This window comes from Manis pentadactyla, chromosome 4 (genome assembly GCF_030020395.1).
Source record: "Manis pentadactyla isolate mManPen7 chromosome 4, mManPen7.hap1, whole genome shotgun sequence".
NCBI classification, from domain to species: Eukaryota; Metazoa; Chordata; class Mammalia; order Pholidota; family Manidae; genus Manis; species Manis pentadactyla.
Genome location: NC_080022.1, coordinates 135,156,486 through 135,177,861, shown reverse-complemented (window position 1 = coordinate 135,177,861; position 21,376 = coordinate 135,156,486). Strand labels below are relative to the sequence as shown.

The window sequence follows — 21,376 nt, the reverse complement described above, 5'->3', positions numbered from 1 at the left end:
CCCTCCTAATGCTTGGTGCTTCCCTACCCGCTGCTACCCATCTTTTCCCTCCCAACAACTCTAGGCTCACACACTTGACTTCTTCTGGACCCCAACCTTGCTGACTGAGACCATCATAGTGATGTTTCCTCCAATTTCCTCCCTTTAGGGCCTAACTTTTGGTATCATTTCCTCTGCTGGACCAGAAACTCTTCTCCCAGACAACTTTGGGATGGCATGCCAGGGCTAAAATGATGGTAAATGATGGGCTGCTGCTAGGAGGTCAGGAGGCCTGGGACCCCAGAGATAAGTACAAATGAGAATCATCACGAGATTTATTGTAGGCCAAAGGGCCTGTCACATGAACCCCCACAAGGGGCAATCTTTTATTTCTCTGGCCCCTGCCACACTGGTATAATTCAGGTGCCACCTGTCAGTGCTAATTCCTTGACCCCAACCGGAGAGGAAATATCAACAGTGTTATGATTTGCCTGTTTTGACAATTTCCCCAAGGCAGGTTGGCACCAGACTATGAAGGAGAAATACAGTAGAGTAGCAGTCTGTGAATCTTGGGATCTGGGGTCCTGGTGCAATCACAGAGAAGGTCAGGGCCATGGTAGCTGGGACCAGGCCTCAAGGTTTTCAGTGGGGCAGAGAGAACTTTCAGGCCATTGTTGCAGCTCAGGTTAGCAGGAAGAGGCAAAGGTCCCCAGGGAGCTGAGCTGCTGGAGCTCCTGGATAGAGAGGCATGACAGTTGGATCCTGGGATTCACATGAGTCAGGAGAGGGAGTTCCCCACACTGGAATCGCTGTAGCCGAGGAGGTTCTGTGATGGGAAGAGAGGAAAACACATGCCTTATGTATGTGGTTTTTAGTCCCCATCCACTGTTTTCCTCCCCAACTCCAGAAAACTATCAATCCCTTGCTGCTCTTCCTCCGGGAACCCATCTATCTTTGAGCCCCCATCCACCCTTACCTAATGGGGTGATCTTGGAGGATTTCCTTTCAAGCTCAAAAGAAAGTACAATAGGGCGAAGAACAGAGAGGCTGGTACAAAGTGTCCGGAGAAAGTGGTTCAACGGCTCATCAATCTTGGCTGAGGACTAGAAAGTGAACTCAAAATTAATCAGAACTCAAATTCTTAAAACCTCTACCAAACCCTCAGGAATCTGGGTATCTGAACTGCATATCTTACCTCGAGTTGGGCTCCAGGCCCTGTGAACTGCAAGGCCACTCTCCCTGGCCCTCGGACACACTCCAGCAGGGAGGTCCATTCACCAGGACATAGCCCTAGTGCTGCTGCCACATGATGATTCTTACAGGTCACCACGGCTTCGGCAGTCCCATCCTCCACCAGGAGCCTGAAGAGGCAGGGGAAGCAGAAACTCCCACAGCAAACCCAGATGGTCAGTCACCTGGACCCAACATGCCTCTCTCTCCCTACCATTTCCGACTGTAGCTCATTTTATCTTCTTTCACTCATTCAAAGAAATTTATCAACCAATTCCCACAGGCCAGGAATTACACTAACATAGGGATAGCAGACAAAGTTGTTTAATAGGGAAGTAAATGGTGAATGGGCGCCCACCTTGTGTTCTCACCTGATGCTGGCCTGGCTTACACATGTCTGGGTGGGGCAAGTGGAGCCCTGACGAGTACACCTTCCCTGGGATGAAGGAAGTGGTTGGAAAAATCCTTTTAGCCCCACTACATCCCTCTGGCACCCCACACTCAGCACGGACAGTCCCCTTCCATACCTGGGGGCACAGGCTGGTACAGTGAGCACACACCCAGAGGAGCTGAAGATTGAAGACAGAAACAATATGGCAAGAAGCAGTGGCCTGGAATGGGGCCTGGCCACTCTGCAGAAGTTCAGCCAGGTAGATGTGGGGCAGGGGAACGCTAAAGAGAGAGATGGGAGTGGAAGTCAAGAAACAGCCAACAGGATCAAGAAAGCAGAGTGTGTCTAGAAGACTCAGCAGGCACAGAGATGGAGATGGTAGCGATTCCATGCTCTCCTGGAAGCCCCATAGCTCCCATTTGGATTCCTAATTGCCATCATCATCAATTATTTGTTAGGCTTGAACAATCAAGATGTTAGTCAACAAAGACATTTGCATTTTAGACTGAAAGGCCTTAAGAGCCTAGAACACAACAATTTCTGAATAAAAGGGTAGGTTTTGGGCATTTTTTATTTGGGGCAGAGGAAATCCTTCTGACTCACTATGTTCTACTGGATTGGAGAAGTCTGCAATTATGGGAAAACTTCCAGAGCCAGGAATATGCATGGGATGTGGACCTGAGGCTGTGAAGTTTAGGAATCAGGGCCTGGGGCACTCACCTGATTGTGGTCTCTGGGGGAAAACTTAAGACCTGCACATAAGTGGACGACCGGAAACAACAGTAAACGTTGTGGGATCTGCAAGGGAAGGGGGCAGAGTGAGGAGTGGAAGTCAGTTTGAGGTAGGAGCTGGGACTGTACTACAGGCTTGGATGACTTCCTCTGAGAGACACCAAAGCAGAGGGAAGAATGGAGGAAGGGCTGGGCTAGAATACCTTGTGACAGCAGAGGGCATAAATGCCAGATTAACATATGGAATGTGATAGCAGATAGAATGTGTCATTGCAGCATAGTTAGGTAGGGGTAAACATTCAAGAGAACCACTTCGGTAGGGAGAGGAGGCAAGGCCAGCTACGTAGATCTTCACCTGGAAACCTTTTTCTCTAGCTGGCTGAAGTAGACCCGGGCTCCTGGAAGGAGTCCTAGCTGGGGAGGTAAGTGTGGGTCTTCAATGTATATGTCCAAGTGAGGGGGAAATTCACTGTCAGCAGTCTCCAGAGCTACAGTTAGCTTCACACACCCTCGCACAGCAGGGCTCCCTACGGCAGGAAAGGGGAGAAGTCAGGGCCACCTGTCAGGACCACAAGGTCCCATCATTATTTTTCGCATCTTCCCCCAAAGGAGGTGTTGTTACCAGGTTTCATCCAGAGAGGGGCTGGAAGTGGCTCACAGAGCGACCGTGACAAAATCTCAGCTGAGAAAGACACCAAGGAATCGGTGAACCTGGAGGATGAGAGAAATGTAGTGAGAATGGAAGCATAAGAAAGCAGAGAATGGGGCAAGTCAGAGAAAAAGGAGAGAAAGCACTTGCTAGAACATCATCTATGAAGTCCTGAAAAACCTTACACTGTGTCAAATTATACACTAAAAGTAACAGGTTTACAGGAAAATTACAGTAGTGGCAGATCACTCAAAACCTATACAACTTTGTAACCAGAGGCCTTACCAAGAAGTGTTATCAGCAGACTTAAATCTCTACTTACACTTACACCTAAAATCTTGGTCCATCATTTGCAGCTTAATATGCTGGGGCTGATGAAATTTATATTTCTTCAAATTATAGATCCTTGAAAACATTCATTTTTAATAGAGATCAGTTTCATAAAAATTACATATAAAATCCAATAGGGTTTTTTCACCACACAGAAGGCAGTATCTCTGCAACTTCTTCATTTGCATGTGCAGCTATACCAAAAAGCTTACCTGAGGAAAACACAGTTGTTTCTGAAAACATAAGCTAGCTGCTACATGCTCTGGAGCAAAGCCCCTCTCTATAATTTTCAGCTTTTGTCCTTATATTTTTGTATGTTCCCTTTATTTCTTTTATTGCTATGGATTTTTGGTAATTTTTAAAAAGCTTGCTTATGATCATTTCAAATAACATACTGGAGAAATATCAGGTATGAAACACAACTTTCAACTTATAGTGACATGACTCCAATAGCAGCTAAATTGCATTAAAGAAATACATGTGATAGCAGAGAATGAACTGGTCACCAAGCCCAGCCACAGTGGGGGAAGAGAGAGTCACCAAATTAGTTGGAAAAGCTTGTGGACATTTACTTGCCACTGAGCAGGTTAGTCAGCGAGGACTCAGGCAGTGCCCTGTTGATACCCAGCACATCTGGGATGTCTTGGGAGTTCTCAAGTTCCAGGGTCCACTCATCCTGGACAGTGAGGCAGGATGCGCAGCCAGCCAATTCCAGAGGACGCTGCGATATACAGGATGAACCACCATCCTCAAACAACAGGGGAGTCTGCCAGGAATGGGAAGACGACTGTCTGAGCTCTGGGTGTGTCCTGGTCCAGAGGGAGGTTCATAAAATACTATGACCTAATTTTGTTCTCTTTGTGGAGTCTGGTGAAGGAAGTGATCTAGATAGACAGGCCTTCTATCTGATCGAAATCCACCCTTCCTCCCTGCTCCCATGGAGACCTAGAGAGTGACCAGGCATGGGCACTCCCTCTCCAGACCCCATGCCAAAAAGCCCTGTCTAAGGAAAGGAATGACAAAGTAGGGCACTCACGGAGGGGCCAGGAGCCACGAGCCGGTACACTTGCCCTGGGTGCAAGAACTCAAACCAGCGGACTGAGGAGCCAAGGAAGATGAAGAGAACCTGTGAGGAGGGAGGGCAGGGTACTGGGGACCCAGACAGAGCTAGGGGCACAGGAGGTCAGGTTTAGGACCCTGCAATCTCAGTTTACCTTCTGATCCTTATTCTCATCTCCCTTGGGCTCAGGTGGGCCCCACCCAGTCCCCTCCTTCCTCTGGGTGCCCCCAAGCCAACTCCCTGATACGTGGAAACTGAGGGTGGGCTTAGGCTCCTCTGGATTGGCTCCTGAGGGGACACAAAAGTTCCTCTTCATCAGTGCCTCCTTGTGGGACAGCAAGAAAAGCCGGCTCTGCCCTACGTGGGGACCCTCTGGGAGGGGGTGCTCTGTCGGAGACACCGAGGAGGTAGCTGAGTGAAGGACGGGTCTAGGAACCAGCAGGATCAGGGCATCAGCCAGAAAAAACTGGACATAGACTCTGTTGGGGGAGAGAATAGAGGTTTGTTAGGGATGCAGGCATTGCTGTTGGGCCCCAGCGTAGTACCACCTACACCAGACCCTTCCCTTCCCCTCAAGATTTGAAGGACAGCCACCCCCCACCAAGGAGCCAACCTGGCCTGCTGCTTTTGGATGAAGCTTGTCATGCCCAGCTCCTTCCAGGAAGGGAAGTTGCTTCTGACATCCCTCTCTACAACTAACTGGAACCTCTCTGCCCGCACCAGGCAGCCTAGAGGAAGAAAGTTTTCTATTTTGGCAAGAGAAAACTGTGGAATAAGCGTGAAGTAGACCACCCTGCAGGTCTTACTGCCCAATGCAGGCCAGAACTGCTCCACTAACACAATTGATGTCCACTTTAGCAGGATGATACCTTCAAGAAAGAAACCATTCCATCCATATGTCCAATCCTACCCCCCAGCTCCTAGGCTGGAGGCCTCAATTCTACTTTCTCACAAATCCCAAAAACACCCATTCCTAGACCTAAGAAACCTTCCTTCCATGGGTTTCCCTGCCTAAAAATCTCTGTAAGTCCAAATAAGACCATTATTCTTCCAAACTAAGAATGTAGGGAATGGGAGTTTCCATTCTGGCATGCACGTTAGGAGCTATGGTGGGAGCAATGAATGTTGGGAATTGGAATTCTGGCTAGAGAACCTCTTAATTCTTTTCTCTACCTGCCAATACCAGTCCCCCAGACTTCTTTCAAAACTTTTTGGTCAACATATGCCACTTCAACATCCCTAGAAAAACCCAGCAGAAGTTTCTTCCCAAGCCCCTCTCTGCTCCCCAGTCCCCTTCCCATTTGGAGAACCTCTACCCCACTACCATCTTCTCTCCACCTCTGAACTCCACACCTATGAGCCGGGGGTCACTGAAGGGTTGTGAGTGCTTGGCCAGGAGTAGGCAGGGGAGGGAACCACTTTGGTCCCGAAGTTGCAGACAACCTTTACGAGATGAAGCCACCAGAACTCCAATTAATACCTGCAGGGAGATGAAGGCCGAGGTAGTAAGCATTTATTAAACAAATATTGAGCATCTACTATGTGTCAGGCACGTGTTAAATGTTAGCTACAAAGAGAACAAAAAAGACAGTTCTCTGACCTCAATGGACTTATATTCAAGTAGGGAAGAGAGATGTGAAAAAACACACATGCATCACACATGTAATAGCAGAAGAGAAAGTGTACAAATTGTGGTTAGAAGCATGAGACCATTCAGGATCTCAGAAGATATAAGGAGTTTGGGTCTCAATATGTACCAGGAGAAACAAAAGATTTAAAACAAGAGAGTTTTGTAATCCAAGTTATATTTACCCCACTCTTTCCAGGGGCTGCAGGAAAAAATAAGTAGGAGGCGGCCAAGAAGAGACCGAGCAGTCTAGTTAAATGCTAGTAGTCAAAATGACAAGCAATGACTATGGTAGTGGAAGTGAGGATGGAGGGGGAGGAAGTTCCCTGAGCACTGCTAGAGCCCCACTTGCCTGGGCTGGGTGGAAGGTAGAGGGCAGCAGACAGAGCCAGGACCAGGCTAGGTGCTGATTGAGCTGGCAACTGGTCAGGTGAGAAGCCTCTGGGATGGGGAGAAGGGCCTGAGGGTCAAAGGAGGCCCAGGCCCTGCGCTGCCCTTCCTCTTTCAGGGTGGCCAGCATGGGGAAAGAGCAGGGAGTCTGCAGCCGAGTGTACTGTAGGGGAGAGAAGAGAAATCAGATCGCACATCCCATGTGTCTTAGGTGTCCTCTAGGACATTAGCTCTGCCACACGTCTTTTCCCATTACCATACCTTCTGGAGTGGACAGTTATGGGGCTGTTCAAGGATCTCGCTGTGTGCATTCCGACTAGGGCTGCATGGTGGAGCCAGAACATTCAGAGTAGGAGCCAACAGCTGTAATCCCAGGCTGGGGCTCCCAGGAGAGGAATGCCGCAGTAACTGGTGGTGTCTCAGCACATGGGGACATAGCCTTGGCCAGGGAAAGAAGCTGTGACTTCCTCCCAAAACCATACCTCTTCCAGGATCCTGCTTCCCTTCCTACTGCCCCTGCCTCCCCAGCCCAGCCCCTTATCCTCCTCACTTGCAGGCCAGTTCCTCCAGGGCCTTGGTAACCCACAGGTAGAGGGGAAGTCCTAACTGACGTTCCCATACCAGCTGCTCATACAGGAAGGCCCCCTGGGTTGGGTGGGAAACCTGAGTCTCAGGCTTCTGACGAGAGAAGCCCCGAAGCAGAACAGCACCTCGGAGGCAAGGGGCTAGCACTGGCCTTCTTGTCGCTCCACCCACTGACTGGAGGAGGTGAACATCTTGGAGCTGGGGGAAAGCAGAAAAAGTGAAAAAGCCCCAAACTCAACGATCCCAGGCAGAGTTAACCACAATTTCCCACTGCCTGGGTTCTAGGAGAAACACAATTTCTCCCTTATGTCTTTTTCCAGTCTCCCTGCCTCACTTTCCATCACAAGGCACTCCCTGGAGGAAGCCTTCATTTCCCACAAGCCACCCTCTGCCTTTCTGTGGGCCAGGAAGCTCCTGGCAGGCATGGCTTAGCTACTCAGCAGGCGACCCGTCCCGGTCCTGCACCTGCGCTTTAGCCCCGACATCTCCTTCTCCAGTTAGGTCAGTCTATGAAGGAGATGCTCTGGCCGCACCCCTCCTCCCAGTGCCCCAGATTCTACACCTTCCTCATCTGAGCTCTTGTCCAAATCATTCTTAACAAGAGCACATAGTCCCCCCACCCTCCCAACACACACTTACTATTTTACTATTTTTGCTGTAAAAGTTCCTACACTGCTGTAAAAAAAGACCTGTTCAGTAAAGGTAAAGGTAAGAGCAGTCGCCAAGAGAACCTCTTTTTGTCACCAGCCCTGACCCTTCACATACCTCCAGAGAGACTCCTGGTCGCATCACCCGCCTGAGAGTATGGAACTGCTGGTAGGCGAGGCAGAGTTCCAGCTGCCCATCCAGTTCATAGAGGCCAGCAGGCTGATTCAGCACGCCAGTGACCATTCCCTGCAAAGAGGCCAAAGGTCCAGCTGATCTCTATTTCCTTCCTCTTCGGACACCCACATTTCCTGCTCCTTGAGCTCCAGCATCTCTCTCTTGTGCTCACCATATATGATAAGAGTCTGGAGTTCCGGACAAGACCTTTTTGCTCCTTTCTGCCTTGGGAGTTGCTGGTCATGAGAGGCATGGGGTTAGCCTCCGAAGGGGGTTCATCTAGCTCTAGTTTGAGCTCTTGCACACATTCTGGCTTCAGCGGCAACAGACGAGAGGAGGGACTGGTCACCCAAACATGGTGACTGTGATTACGGATCTTGGATACTCGCAGCGCTGTCAGCACATAGGTCCTTCCAGGCCAAAGGGCTCGATGCCACACCAGCTGGGCAGGGATCTGGCTTGTGCAGAGGCAAGCGACACAGTATGTGAGATGCTCCCCAAGATGCTGCCCCTCTGCCATAGTCCCTTTCCATCATGACTGACCTCAAAGATCTGCTCCTCACAAGTCTTGCCTTGTCTCTTCATCTTCCCTGTTTGCCAATTAAATCTCAAGGAACCTAACTTTCGGGATCTCTCCCCTCTCAAAGGGCATGCCAAATATTTCCTAATCCCTTCCCCACAATACAAACCATCCCTAAAACTTCCTCAAAAAATAAATACTCTGTTCAGAAAATGATGCCCCTTTTGTATTTTCTCATCCCACCCCATAACAAACAAACAACTTTCATTTATTTAATCAGTATGAACAAGGTACATATGTATTCAGTATTGAGATGGATGTTAAGGGAAATACAATAGACCTTTCCCTATTTTCCAACATATTTCAAGCCACTGGGGAACACAGAAACAAACCCAAGTATTAATTCTGAGCCATATATGATCAAGAGTCAAAAATAATACACATTAGGCAAGGATTGAGAGAAAGAAAGAGGTCAGGATGGGTTGGAATGATCTGGAAGGCCTAGTGAAAGAAGCAGAGCTTGACCAGGGTGCTGAAGGACAGCTCTGGTTTGTCAAAGTGGAGAAGAGAGAGAAGGGTGAGTCAAGCAGTTGGCAACAACACAGAAATGTTCAGAACTCAGATAGAGCAAGGCAGTGATCACACCGGCCAGGATGGAGAAGGAATGTTCTTGGGAGTTGGAGGGCACCACTGGGAGAGCCACGATGAGGAAAAAACTAGAAATGACATGTTGAAGAATTTTATTTTACAGGAAAAGAAGAAACATCAAAATAGGGAAATAAAAATAAACATGTCAGCAGGGCATCATGTGGGCTGGATAAAGGTGGTTGTTGAAGAAATTTGAGCACAAGAGGAAAAGAGATTATTCATAAATGTAACAGTCTTCTAGGGCATGTTCCTTCCACAGGCATAATGACACTGCTGCCATTTGCAGGGGCTTCAAAACACATGAGGACTCAAGACACCTGCACCTCAGTCCTATGCTCAACTTCACAGACCTCCATTTCTACTCTAAAACCAGCTGAGTACCACCCATTTGACCCTGAACATCACAACTTGTCATAAGGTATTATTAAGACCTCACTCAAGCTTACTGCTTATGCAAAACAAGTAGTTAATAATGGCTTGACTGAAAAAATGAATGAATAGTGGTGTATTCATTCCCGCTCTCCCTATACTCATCAGACTTCCTCTAACCTCTCAATAGGACCTTCAATATCGCAGCCTTTCCTCCTTCATTCAGACATGGAGGTCCTTTGATTCCTGCCTCAATGTCAGGATCTGATGTTTATCCCAAGTCCTGCCCTTTTCACTCAACCTTCACCCTTGAGTCTAAGATACAGCATCACCACAACTGTGTTTCCTCAGCTCCTATTCTAAGGCAAGAACCCTACCTGAGGCAGACAGACCCATGCCACCCAATGCCAAACGATGTTGATCCTCTTCAGCTGCTCCTATTCCTGCTCGGCAATCTCTTATCCCCAACCACCTAGCACTGCAGTTCCCCTGAACCTTTACTCCTCTTTTCAGAGTCCAGTCTTCCATTTTGAAGAAATAACCTCAGTTCCTCTATCGAAGAAGAGATTCACTAGGATCATCTACAGCAATACTGCATCCCTAATATGCCTCTTCGGCAGCCTATAATCATACTAAGATCACTCCTCCCGACATCCCAGGCCTATTCTGAAGCCCACCTCTGTACCCTTAGAGTGCCTCATGCATGTGCATCTATCTTCCATGACCCAGTAACCACTCATTTATTTACCTGATTGAGAGCTTCCAGAGGACAAGAGCCATTATCTTATTCAGGGCTGTGCCTCTGAACTGACCAAGGTGCTGATCAGATACCACATACTCAATAAAGGTCGAATCTTTATGTCATGAGTGATTCTCCAGTCCCAAATATCCTCCCCACTCTTCTAGTGATTCAAATCCTACCCATCCTTCAAGACCCAAATCAAGTCTAAACTCCCTCATAAGGCTTCCTTCCACAGAACAAGCTCTAGATGCCCTGCTTATAGCAGTTACAAACTATACTACACATCTTGGGATTTACAGACTGTTTTGTATTGTTTTCTGCTTGTTTTATAAATCAATACATGTAGAATCTATAAGATTATAAACTACCAAAAGGGCTTACCCTACTTTAGTTACCCTACAGAAATTCAAGTGCATTTCAGAAATTTCTCCCTTGACAAGCCATAGATAAATGAACCTACCCCATGCTGCACAAAATATTCTAAACATCTCTAGAAGACTTAAAATATTCTAATGTCAAGAAAATATACAAGTCCTTCTCTAATCCAGGAGAGAAAATAAGACCACAAATTTGGGCAAGCTGCTATGCATTTTTAGTTCCTTTACACTCAAATCACTTATTCAAGCTCATGACATGTACAGGTGAGAATTCTTAAAGGGCTCATAAATTTCAGTTTCCTTTTTTGATAGAGAGTCTTTTTAACCTTTGTTTTGAATGCTTTTGAAACATTATTCACATATGTCATAAAATAATAGTGTAAAAATTAATGATTTTAAAATTACACTAGCAAATAGAGAAAAAGTATATGTATTAATGTTTTAATGGTGCTAAGATGAATACTTTTCTTGGTTATCCTTCTAATGCAGAGGAAAAACAAGAGATTCCAGCAGATTTCAGAATGTCACACACAATAAAAAATTTGCCTACGCCGACTGCATAGTAGGAAAGTTTATTTCCTACTTCCTGTACATAGGAATGTTACCTGGAATCTCCCTCAAAAGCACTGCTCCCAAACACTCTCCTGAGTTGTCCTCCTTTCCTACATGCTTCTTCCTCTGATGTTATCTTTCCTATTAAGAGTTTTAACACCTCTTCCCTACCTCCTTGCCCCTAAATTGACCCCAAGCCTCACCTGCACAACAACGGACACATGGTTGCCAGCTTGGCTGCTAGCTGGGGATAATCCGCCAAGAGACAGGACAAAGTAAGTTCTGTTTGGACTCTTCACCAGAGCACTCAACTGCACCAGCTTCCCAGCCAGGTTTGGCTGCACACCTCTGAGCTTGCTTCTAAAGAAGGAAGTGGAAAAAATCAGTATTATTTTTCTTTTTCCCTACAAACGCCTTCCCTTCTACTATAATCTAGTAGTGATTTAAAATTCCCATAGCCCAAAGCTATTGCTCTAAAAATCTCCTTCAAACTCTTACTGTTTTCAAGGCACCTCTCTTGAAAACTCCTACTCTTACCATTCAGAGAGACCCCATCATTCCCTTGATTTGGAATATTCCATCTGTGTGACTCTGAATACTTCTCTCTCTCCTTCCACTGACCCACCATCCTCCTTCCAGTTTCACAGTGCTCCCTCCTCCACAAAAGAGGGAGAAATCACCTGTGCCTCAGCAGGTGGGAAGCAGTCTCTGAATAGAGAACAGGGATAGGGGCGAGAGAGCCAGGACTGATGGTCAAGGGAAACACTGGCACGGGGACACCCCAGAGCTCCAAGTGTCCTTCCCCTGAGGAATTCCATCTGGCAGGAGGGAGGTAACTCCAACTGGGGAACAGAAAGAGATGGCCCAACCAAGAAAGGTCCAGATCTATGAGCTAGAAAAGACCAAGAACAAGGGTTAACCAGGACCCTACCATCCCATCGAGCCCCCTCCACCTTTGTTCCCTCAGAGACTTAACTGCCTCACTCCCTAGACTATTCTTATTGGGATCTGAGGCATCTGACTCCCTCTTCCTACTCACCTCACAGCCCAGCATACCAGTGTTATCTCTCACATAGAGGTCTCCATTCCTGCATTCTTGTTCCAAGTCCCCTGATAGGTCTGTTAATGTCCCTAAAAGTAACAGGCGTTCCCGGGGCAGGGGAGTCCCACTTAGTCCAGCCTCTTGGGCCCAAACCTGGTACGCATTACTGCTCCAGGACAGGTGACTGCAGCATGGGAGGTGCTGGTGAGTTCTGAGGTCCTGTACTGAGACAAAGCTGCAAAGTGAAGGGAGCAGAGGTCCTGAAAAACCGCGTCCAAGCCTAGGAAGTTACCCTCAACCCTGACAAACCCCCAAGAGCCCAAAGAATAGTCAATGGGGATCAGAAACTAAGAGAGGAGTCTGACTGATTGAAGATAAGGAGCTCTAGGGCAGCTTTTACTTTAGGGAAAGAGCCTAAGAAGATGAGGAAGGGGTCTGGTTCCGAAGACCAAGCAGTGTACGTAGGGAAAGTAGGATCAAAGTCTGTGATGAATAGTACCTTGAACAATACAGTACCACAGAGAGGACACAGAGAAATGAAGTAGGCAGGTAAGAGCAGCCTGCAGAGACGAGTGTGGGAGAACACTTACAGATATCATATACAGCTCCCTTGACAGCATCTCAGCTCTTAGCTCCACAGAGAACTCCAATGGGGCCACTTGGGCATCTGTCTAATGGCTTAACCTTAATGGCCTCAGCCAGATTTCCTTCCTAGTCTAGAATATCACAGTACTAGAGACTGGCTGGGAAGCTCAGGCTGATGAGAGCTGATACCAAGAGTTCCCAATTCTCAAGAGATGACTGAGATCAGCCATCCTCAAGAAAAGTGTTGCAATGTTGAGTCGCTATCAATTACGAGGTGTATCACAGACAGTGATAAACCATAGTTAAATTATCAAAGCTGTGATGGATTCACATCTTTTCAATACCATTATTGCACACATTTGTATTGCCATGATTTTTTGAGTGGAAAAGAAACAGGATAAGGTTATAAAACATCACAACTTAGTTGTTGCAGTCAGGGATATCACCTATGTGTGAGTACTAAAGGTTGGGAATGCTGTTCTAGATGGCCCACTCCCCTTCAACATCTGTTTCATTCTTTCCCAAATGGCTTTAGAGAAGAAAAAAGGCAAAGATAGAAACTAAAGACCTGAGCCCCTGCTGCGCACATAACATACTGGATGTGTTCACTCAGTAATGTATAGAATCTTCACCAAACCCCCCTGTAAACACCACCAATGAGGAAACTTCAAGAGGTTCGGTACACAATGGCAAAGGTGGCAAAGCCACGTGTATCTCACTCAAGAATCCACGTTCTTTGTGTCTCCCTACTTCTCCAAAGACCCAGGAAAAGCAACCGGAAAGAACTATTTCTTGACTCTAGACAACTTCTAGACAGAAAACAATTAAGGACAGAGGTCACCTTTCCTAGATGCTTCAGAGTCTAGGTCAGGACACTGAAGGTGATAACCTCAAACCCCATTCATTTGTCACTGCTCTCCAATTTTCAAGGCCTAGCACAGTGTCGGGCACACAGCAGGCACCCAATGAAGGGCAGTGGAAAAATGACTAAAATAGTTATATCTGTCAAATAATTTCTATTTTACCTCATCCACCATTCTTTATGGACTCCTCACTTCTACATATTGTGCTTTCTAGTTTGCATTTATCTTGAAGAATAAAAGAAACTTTAAAAATGTTCTAACTTTTCTAAAAATTGCTGCCTTATCACTTTCTTAGTATTCTAGCAATGCCAGAATTTTGAGATATTTGGATCTTTCTTTAATTAGACTGTGATCGCTGAGGCTATTAGGCCCATATTCAATTCACCTGTGGAAGACTCTAACCCCTGTGGAATACAGGCTTCATGGAAATCACAACACCTTTGACTATGACTAATCAGTAGGTAGCTTTCCTGTCCCAGGACTTTTCCCATGCAAGCAGGAGAGTTCTCAAATGAGATCTCAAATCTCATTCTGTTTAAACAAACAATGCATTTAATCTTTCGAGTTATGGACATGGACATGAATTACAAGAAAAGAAAGAAAAAATAGAATCCAATGGAGGAAAAGAAAAAAAGTCCTTACAAATTGCTTTGGAATAAAAATAAAGTATCATTTAGTACCCATCAAATAGACAAAAAAAAATTTTATTAACAAGATAAAACACCAGATTTGGAAAAGGCACAGGAAATAGATATATGTTACTATGGGTGTCAACTGGTACAACTTCACTGGAGAATAAAATGAAAGTGGCTAGTGAGGCTGATTTGTGCACACCCAATGAGCCTGTACTCCTCTTCAAGCGAGCAGATACTTTTGGAGAAGGGGTCAGGGAGAACTGGACGAGGATAGACCACTGGGGGCCTCACTAAATCTCTAATGTTTTACTTCTTATAAAAAAGAACTGAAGCAAATATGGCAAAATGTTAAGGTTTTAAAAGTTGAGCAATAAATACCTGGATATACACAATGTCAAAAAGCACACTGCCAAGTTCAGCTGACTCTTTCTTGCAGGCAAGACTTCCTCAATGAAGGAAGTGGAACACTGATTTACATTCTGGTGGGTCAGCATTTTTAGTTACCATCGGTTTAAAGCAAAGTCCATGGGTGAGTAAATTCACATAGAATTGTGAAAATGTTTGGGATAACACAGAGTAAGCTGTCTTCTCACCAAAGTTCCCTTGCTTTTACTGACTGTGAGATAGATTGCCAGGCTGAGCGAAGTGTTTCCAAAATGCCATAAGCAGGTTTAGACAGTATCAGGGAAATAGTATCCTGTGCTCAAATAAATTTGGGAAATGACAAATTAAAGAAAGGTAACAGACTTCTGCCTTTTTTCCTTTTTAGAAGATTAAAAAAGGATGATATGTATATTCACATAATAGAATACCACAGGGCAGTTAGAATAAATGAACTAGAGCTATTAATATAAATAAATCTCAGAAGCACGTTAAGAACAAAAAGCGAACTGAAGAGGATATTAAGGCAGGTACCATTTATATAAAGTCAAAAAGTATTCAAAATTCTACTAGATATTGCTTGGAGATAGATGCATGTGTAATAAAAATATAATTAAGAATAATATACTCCAGATTCAAGACAGTGGTTACTTCTAAAGGGAGGTAAGCAGGTTTTTTCCCCACAGGAGTTTTCACAGCCTTTGATATATTAATGAGCCTCGTGACTCTCCTAGAGAGGTTATCATATTCAACGTCTCAAATTTATTTGGTCATGGAACCCTTTTCTTCTGGCACTTTATTAACATTGCCTAGAACGGTTTGGGAAATGGTAGTGTAAATTTGAAAAAACAAATACACCTTCAGAAGACTTTCGACTCAGGTCTTAAAACACAACTATCTGCACTTGGGTGAAGTCATAGCTCTCTCTTTGTACCTTAGTTTCCTAACACACAAAATGAAACAGTATCAGCCTCTCCCTACTTTTGAGAGTTCTTTTTCTAAATTTTCCTTCTGATTTCCCTCTTCCTCTCTCTTCCTTTCCTTGTCTCTAACCTTGACTTGTGCCAATTTAGGAGAACTACAGAAAAGGAAAGCAGCTTGATGGAGAATGAAGTCTAGCAGAAGGGAGCTGTGTTTAGACCACCTTTTCCTCCTCTTAGTAAGTTTCTCCTCACTCTTCTTATTTTCCCTTTTTCAACTACAGTTATTATTCCCAAATTTAATCTTCCCCTGAATCCCACTTCTACATACCTGTAGGTGAGGGGCAGTGTAAAACCCTGGTTCCTTCCCTGGGACAACCAGATAGTTTTTACACAGTCAATTACCAGCTGAGTCAACTGGACGTTAGGCTCCTTGCCTCCTGGACATAAGGTCTCTTGGATGAAGGCCTGGGCAGCCGCAAGCCAGGCTTGCTCCTGAGGAAAGTGAATCTAGTTAAAACACCTTCATGACCATCCTGCCCACCAAGGAACTGTGGGGAAAAAATAAAAGAATGGGGGGAAAAAAACAAGAGGGCACGTAAATGAAGATGAAAAATAAAGGAGTTTAGAACTTGAAGAAGCCTTATAAGTCTTAGTCCAGCCACACAATTACCTGACAGCTAGCCATCCAGCTTTGGTCTTACCTCTTTCTCTAACAAACCTGTTACCAATCCTTAAAGCACTCAACTGGATATACTCCTCTGTGACCCCTTCTCTAACCATCCCAGGCAGAATGCGGCTCCCTTCTTGGAGCTCCCAAGGCGCTCTGACATCCTTCTATTAAGAGCAATTATCATTAGGTATAGTGGGGTCTGGGTCAGCAAGTCGAAAAAATAGAATGGTCTAAATCACCCTTGAAAAAAATCCTTTAAATTATTCATAAAGAATAGGACATAGTACTGTACAGTAATATGTAAATGTAAATGAGCCTAATAATGGACAGTGCATGAAAAGGACACAGAGTATGATTTTTAGTCATTTCCTTTTTTCAGTCACGTATATACATTCAAGTTCTCGTAAGCTAAATATATGTAAGATATAACCCTTAGATTTGTTTCCTGTTCTTTTTTTTCCCCAGCTAATATGTGGGCTTCCTAAGGAGGACATGAGCCATCTTTATCTTTGTATACTTGCCAGATTCTGGATACATAGTTGCCTGTATATAGAGAGCACTCTAGGGAAGGGGCCACCTTGGCCTAAGTCCAATGCTAGGTGGCTTATTTCAAAATTCTGACAGAGTTGAACAGTAATTAGGGGTAGGACCTTTATTCTTGAACCCCAGTGATAATTGTAAACCATTACACCACTCTATCCCTGTTCCTCCAATACTCCTCTGTTAGATTTTTTATCAATCCTCTACATTCAGTTAATCTGAAGCAGTTTTAAAGAACACTGGATGACTTTCGTATCCTTGTGGACAGCCCTACTAGTGACTCTGACCTTCACTCCACCTTCTCTTTCAGGGTCAGGTTTGTAAAAATGGCCAGGTCATTATTCAGAACTGTTCCACCAACATAAAGCCTAGACTCTCATATTTTTTGTCTTCCTCTCACAGTCTTCTTTTTTAGCTCCTGTTCTTCTGAGGGCCTGTCCACTGCTTGGCACATTGAATACTACCATTTCCCAAAGAGGGTACCACTACCTCAGAATCACCTACATTTTATTAAAAATTCAAATTCCTGGATTTCACCTACTGAATCAGAATCCTGGGGGGAGTAGGGGACACAGGAGTCTGCATTTTAAATCAGCTCCCCAGATTAATATTGATATAGGCTGAAATTTGAGAACACTGTAACTTTCCCCTCAATGACATCCATTGGATGTTTTTACTAGTCATCCATAATAGATGCTGATATTCCTAAACCTCTACTTTAGCTGAGATCTCTCTCTTGAGCTCTAGTTATACTATCTGCCGACCAGATTTTCCACATGGCCAACCTACACGTACCACACATGTCCAACACGAACTGTTCACAAAACCCACTCCAATGTTCACTAACAGAAAACAGCATCCTCAACCAAATAGTTCTACCCTGAAACTGGATCCTTAACTCTTTCCTTTCCCTGCACAAGACCCAAGTCCTTCGGATTCTAGCTCTTTAATATTTTCTCACTCTGTCTTCACCTCTGCAACCTCAATACCGCTGCCACGGTCAGAGTCACCATTACCTCTCATGCATTTCAACCACAGCCTTCTAACTGGTACTCTCCACACTGCTACATCAGGAAACGAAAACTGCTTAAAACCCTTCAATAACTCCGTCCTCCACCACCACTCAACTGAATTTCTCGAGTTTTTCAAAGATACTTGCTCTATCTCTTGCCTTTGAACATGTTTTTGCCTCCGCCTTGAAACCTCGGTTAGTGCTTTTTCTGTATTGCGAACTCCTGCACGCACTTCGGTTCTCAGAAGCTTTTCTTGATTAATAAGAGTTATTATCCCTTTCCGCTACAGCTGAGTCAGGGGTCTCCCCCAGGAACCCACAAGCCCCACACTTCACTAGTCCGCTCCTGGCTTCCCAATGGGCTTGAAGCCTAGAGGGTGGTGGACAGAGGCGGTGTAAGGCTCACAGAGGGGGAGCGGGACTGAAGGAATAAATACATTCGCAGAACCAGAGTGGTAGGACGAACAGTCTCACAGAACTCCCTCGCCCGGTTGCGGCCAGAGAAGTCAGGGAGGCAAGAAGCAAGGTGGAGGGAACAGGGGAAGAAAAAAATCCGAGAAAGACAGGAAAAAATTAGAGGAGGGACGGAGAAAGGCACTCACGGAGGAAAGAGCGTGACCCTGGGAGGCTGCCATTACGCGCCCGAAGCCCCGCCCCTGGGAGGTCTGTGAACGGCCCTGGGCGCGAGTGCTCACGGGAGCAACTCGGTGACGCTATCGTCAGGCGCGTCCCCGCCTCCATCTCCCGCCCCTACCCACCTGGCATCCTCTCTGCTCTCTGCTTAGAATCCCTCTGCTCCACTCGCACCTCTGTCCCCGACTGTGACACTGCTGTGTCAGTGTCATCCTGGCATCCTGTTTCCCAGTGACATCCTGTCTGGCATCCCTACGATGGGGTGGGGGAGCTCAGGAGCTCAAACAAAGCCGGCCTGTTAGGTAATTTCTAAGCATCTTTCCACCTCCCTGATCTTGCCATGCAGAAAGTGTTTCCTCCTTAAGGCAGCCAGAGCACATCATTCACACTTGGGTTGTGGCCTTAAGTCATTGCTGTAATTTTTTAACTGTTTCTCCCACTTGGATTGTTAGTACCTAGAAGCTTTATCCTATTTATTTGTCTTTGTATTTTGGAGCCTATTACAGTGCTTGTTGCTAAATAAGAGCTTGACAAATATTTGTGGATCAACAATGAAAGCCTCTGCTCTCACTGATTCAGTCAACCAGCCATTCATTTCACGGCTTAGTAGGCAATGGAGTGAACAGAATTCATGCAGCTGTGTGCCAGGCTCTGGGGGTACAGCAGTGAACAAAGATAAAAAAAATCTGCTTTCATGAAGTTTACATTCTAGGACAAGGAGACTGACAGTATAGATTGGATAGATAGACAAAATGTATAAAATGTTAGTAATAGGTGCTATGGAAAGGGAAGTAGGGCATACAGGGGGTAGTGTGTCCTTTTTATACAGAGAAGGCCTTACTGAAAAGGTGACTTTATAGTAAAAAATTGAAAGAGATGAAGGATTCAAATGATGGAGATAAAAGAGAAAGAATTGGCAGGGGCAACAAACATAAAGACCCTGTGGTGGAAAGAAATGCAAAGAAGTCAGAGAGAGTGGAGAGGAGGAGAGATTAAAAAGGTAAAGTGGAAGAGGGGCATTTAAAGCCATTGTTACAGCAGCTTCAAATCGTTTTTGGAACAAGATAGTAAATGTTGATTGTAACATAATAAACTATAGACAGTAAGAATGCTACAGTCATTTAATAGGGAATAAAGACTTTGAGTTATGGTATCCCCTAATTCAACTTCACATTTGATGCAAGCTCTCTATTCCTTATTGCATGAACTTGCTATGCACTGTGACTCTAAATTCTTTATAAAGTGAATTTTTGTTTGCAGTTATTTCCCATTATTACCTCAGAGATGTGTTCTTTCCCTTTCCACCAAAACAACAACATATCCCCCAGAAGAAGCTGAAATCTCTCTCCAGTCCAGCCACACTAGCTACCTGTAGGTAAAATTGTAGTATTTCCAGAATATCTCGCCTGGCTTTAGTACATCTGCATATCAACAGGCACTCAAGGGTGGAGAGAAGTATGGATCTGTACCCGAGAGGGGAGGGGAGGGGCGGTTTTGCTTCTGCTGGAGAAGGAAAGAGAGAAACTGCCCCGGACTGCAGTTTGTAAGCAATAAATGGATTTTAAACTTTACTTCTTCCTTTGACTGATTTCAGTTTTTAGAGGTATTTTGCACCGGGATTTCCTTTCCCTGGACTTACACTACCCTTGTTAGGACACCAGTCAAAGCCACATGAAAGTCGCAAACCTAATCATTCCTTTTGCTTTGAATTCTGGAAGACCCTCTCTATTTATCATATTCATGAAGATGCACCCTATATCCTGGGATTTACTTTTGATAGTTCACAGGAGGGAGGGTTGGGTTCAGGCTATAGTGATCAGAGAAAGTTGTACTGGATACACTACCACCCCCATTAGAATGATTTAAATGTCAGATTAGGAACTTAATCTGGTGGCAATGTGTAGGACCAAATGAGGGGCACAAGAGAACAGGAGGCCACTGAAGTAGGTCAGGCTTGACTTAATAAGGATCTTAAAGGAAAGTGGTGAATGAGAGGAGGTCAAGGAAGCACGGAGAAGAGTGGTTGGTCTATCACAGAGGGAGGGAAGTGTGGAGGACTGGGGGCTGTCTCAGACCTGTGGTTTTGAAAAGGCTGTGCTTGTCCAGGAGGCTGCTGGAAGTACGGGACCAAAGTCAGGAGAGGGATCAGAGCCAGAGGGATACATCTGGAATTCACTATGTGGAGGTGAAAGCAGTGGGAGTGCTAAAATGTGGAGGAGACAGGACTAAGCAAAGAGCTGAGCAAATAAAGGCTTCTGGAGGGAGCTGGAAGACAGGTGTTGGGTGGAGCTAGGGAATGCCTAGAGGGAAAGAAACCAAGGAGTACTTCAGATGTCATAAATCAACACATAGCCTCTGTCAGAAGTGAGCCAGAGAGTACTTATTCAACAGCCTGGAACCTTACACACCAAACAGGTGGTAAGTGTTCCGTCTGGGGCAGGGTTGGAATTAGGGTGAGGCTTCTAGGGGCCTTACTTGCCTTACCTCAATCTTAGTGAAGTACTACTGAAGATAATGGAATGGGGGAAGAATGAGGATAAAGACTTTCACTTTTTTTTGTATCATTAATAAACAATTACATGAGCAACATTGTGGTTACAAGATTCCCCCCATTATCAACTCCCCACCACCTACTCCATTACAGTCACTACATCAGTGTAGTAAGAGGCCATAGAATCACTGCTTGTCTTCTCTGTGCTATACTGCCTTCCCCATGCCCTAACCCCCTACATTACGTGTGTAGTAAGGCCCCTTTTTCCCCCTTATCCCTCCCTTCCCACCCATCCTCCCCAGTCCCTTTCCCTTTGGTAACTTTTAGTCCATTCTTGGGTTCTGTGAGTCTGCTACTGTTTTATTTCTTCAGTTTTTTCTTTGTTCTTATACTCCACAGATGAGTGAAATCATTTAATACTTGTCTTTCTCCACCTGGCTTATTTCACTGAGCATAATACCCTCTAGTTCCATCCATGTTGTTGCAAATGGTAGGATTTGTTTTCTTATGGCTGAATAATATTCCATTGTGTATATGTACCACATCTTTATCCATTCATCTACTGATGGACCCTTAGGTTGCTTCCATTTCTTGGCTA

The 21,376-nt window shown here is 45.3% G+C and overlaps 1 protein-coding gene across 6 annotated transcripts; it reads right to left on the bottom strand.

The window, feature by feature from the left end:
* Nucleotides 1-334: 334 nt before the first annotated feature.
* Nucleotides 335-18,357, bottom strand: CTC1 (CST telomere replication complex component 1). Of its 6 annotated transcripts, XM_036895863.2 has the most exons (23): nucleotides 18,257-18,355; nucleotides 15,761-15,924; nucleotides 12,043-12,280; nucleotides 11,684-11,895; nucleotides 11,207-11,363; nucleotides 7,968-8,249; nucleotides 7,739-7,867; nucleotides 6,939-7,171; nucleotides 6,650-6,827; nucleotides 6,351-6,551; nucleotides 5,725-5,851; nucleotides 4,985-5,099; nucleotides 4,526-4,850; nucleotides 4,348-4,437; nucleotides 3,884-4,077; nucleotides 2,955-3,043; nucleotides 2,688-2,859; nucleotides 2,321-2,398; nucleotides 1,737-1,881; nucleotides 1,581-1,645; nucleotides 1,175-1,340; nucleotides 956-1,082; nucleotides 335-805 (listed from the first exon to the last, which is right to left on the bottom strand). In XM_036895863.2, exons 1-23 carry the CDS (start codon nucleotides 18,287-18,289, stop codon nucleotides 666-668), a joined length of 3,660 nt encoding a protein of 1,219 aa, XP_036751758.2. In that variant the 5' UTR covers nucleotides 18,290-18,355; the 3' UTR covers nucleotides 335-665. The 6 variants fall into 6 exon arrangements, with proteins under 6 accessions (XP_036751758.2, XP_057356883.1, XP_057356885.1 ...); XM_057500900.1 differs by lacking the exon at nucleotides 956-1,082 and having other exon boundaries at nucleotides 18,257-18,357; XM_057500901.1 differs by lacking the exons at nucleotides 335-805; nucleotides 956-1,082 and having other exon boundaries at nucleotides 1,204-1,340; nucleotides 1,568-1,645; nucleotides 18,257-18,357.
* Between the last annotated feature and the right edge of the window lie 3,019 nt (nucleotides 18,358-21,376).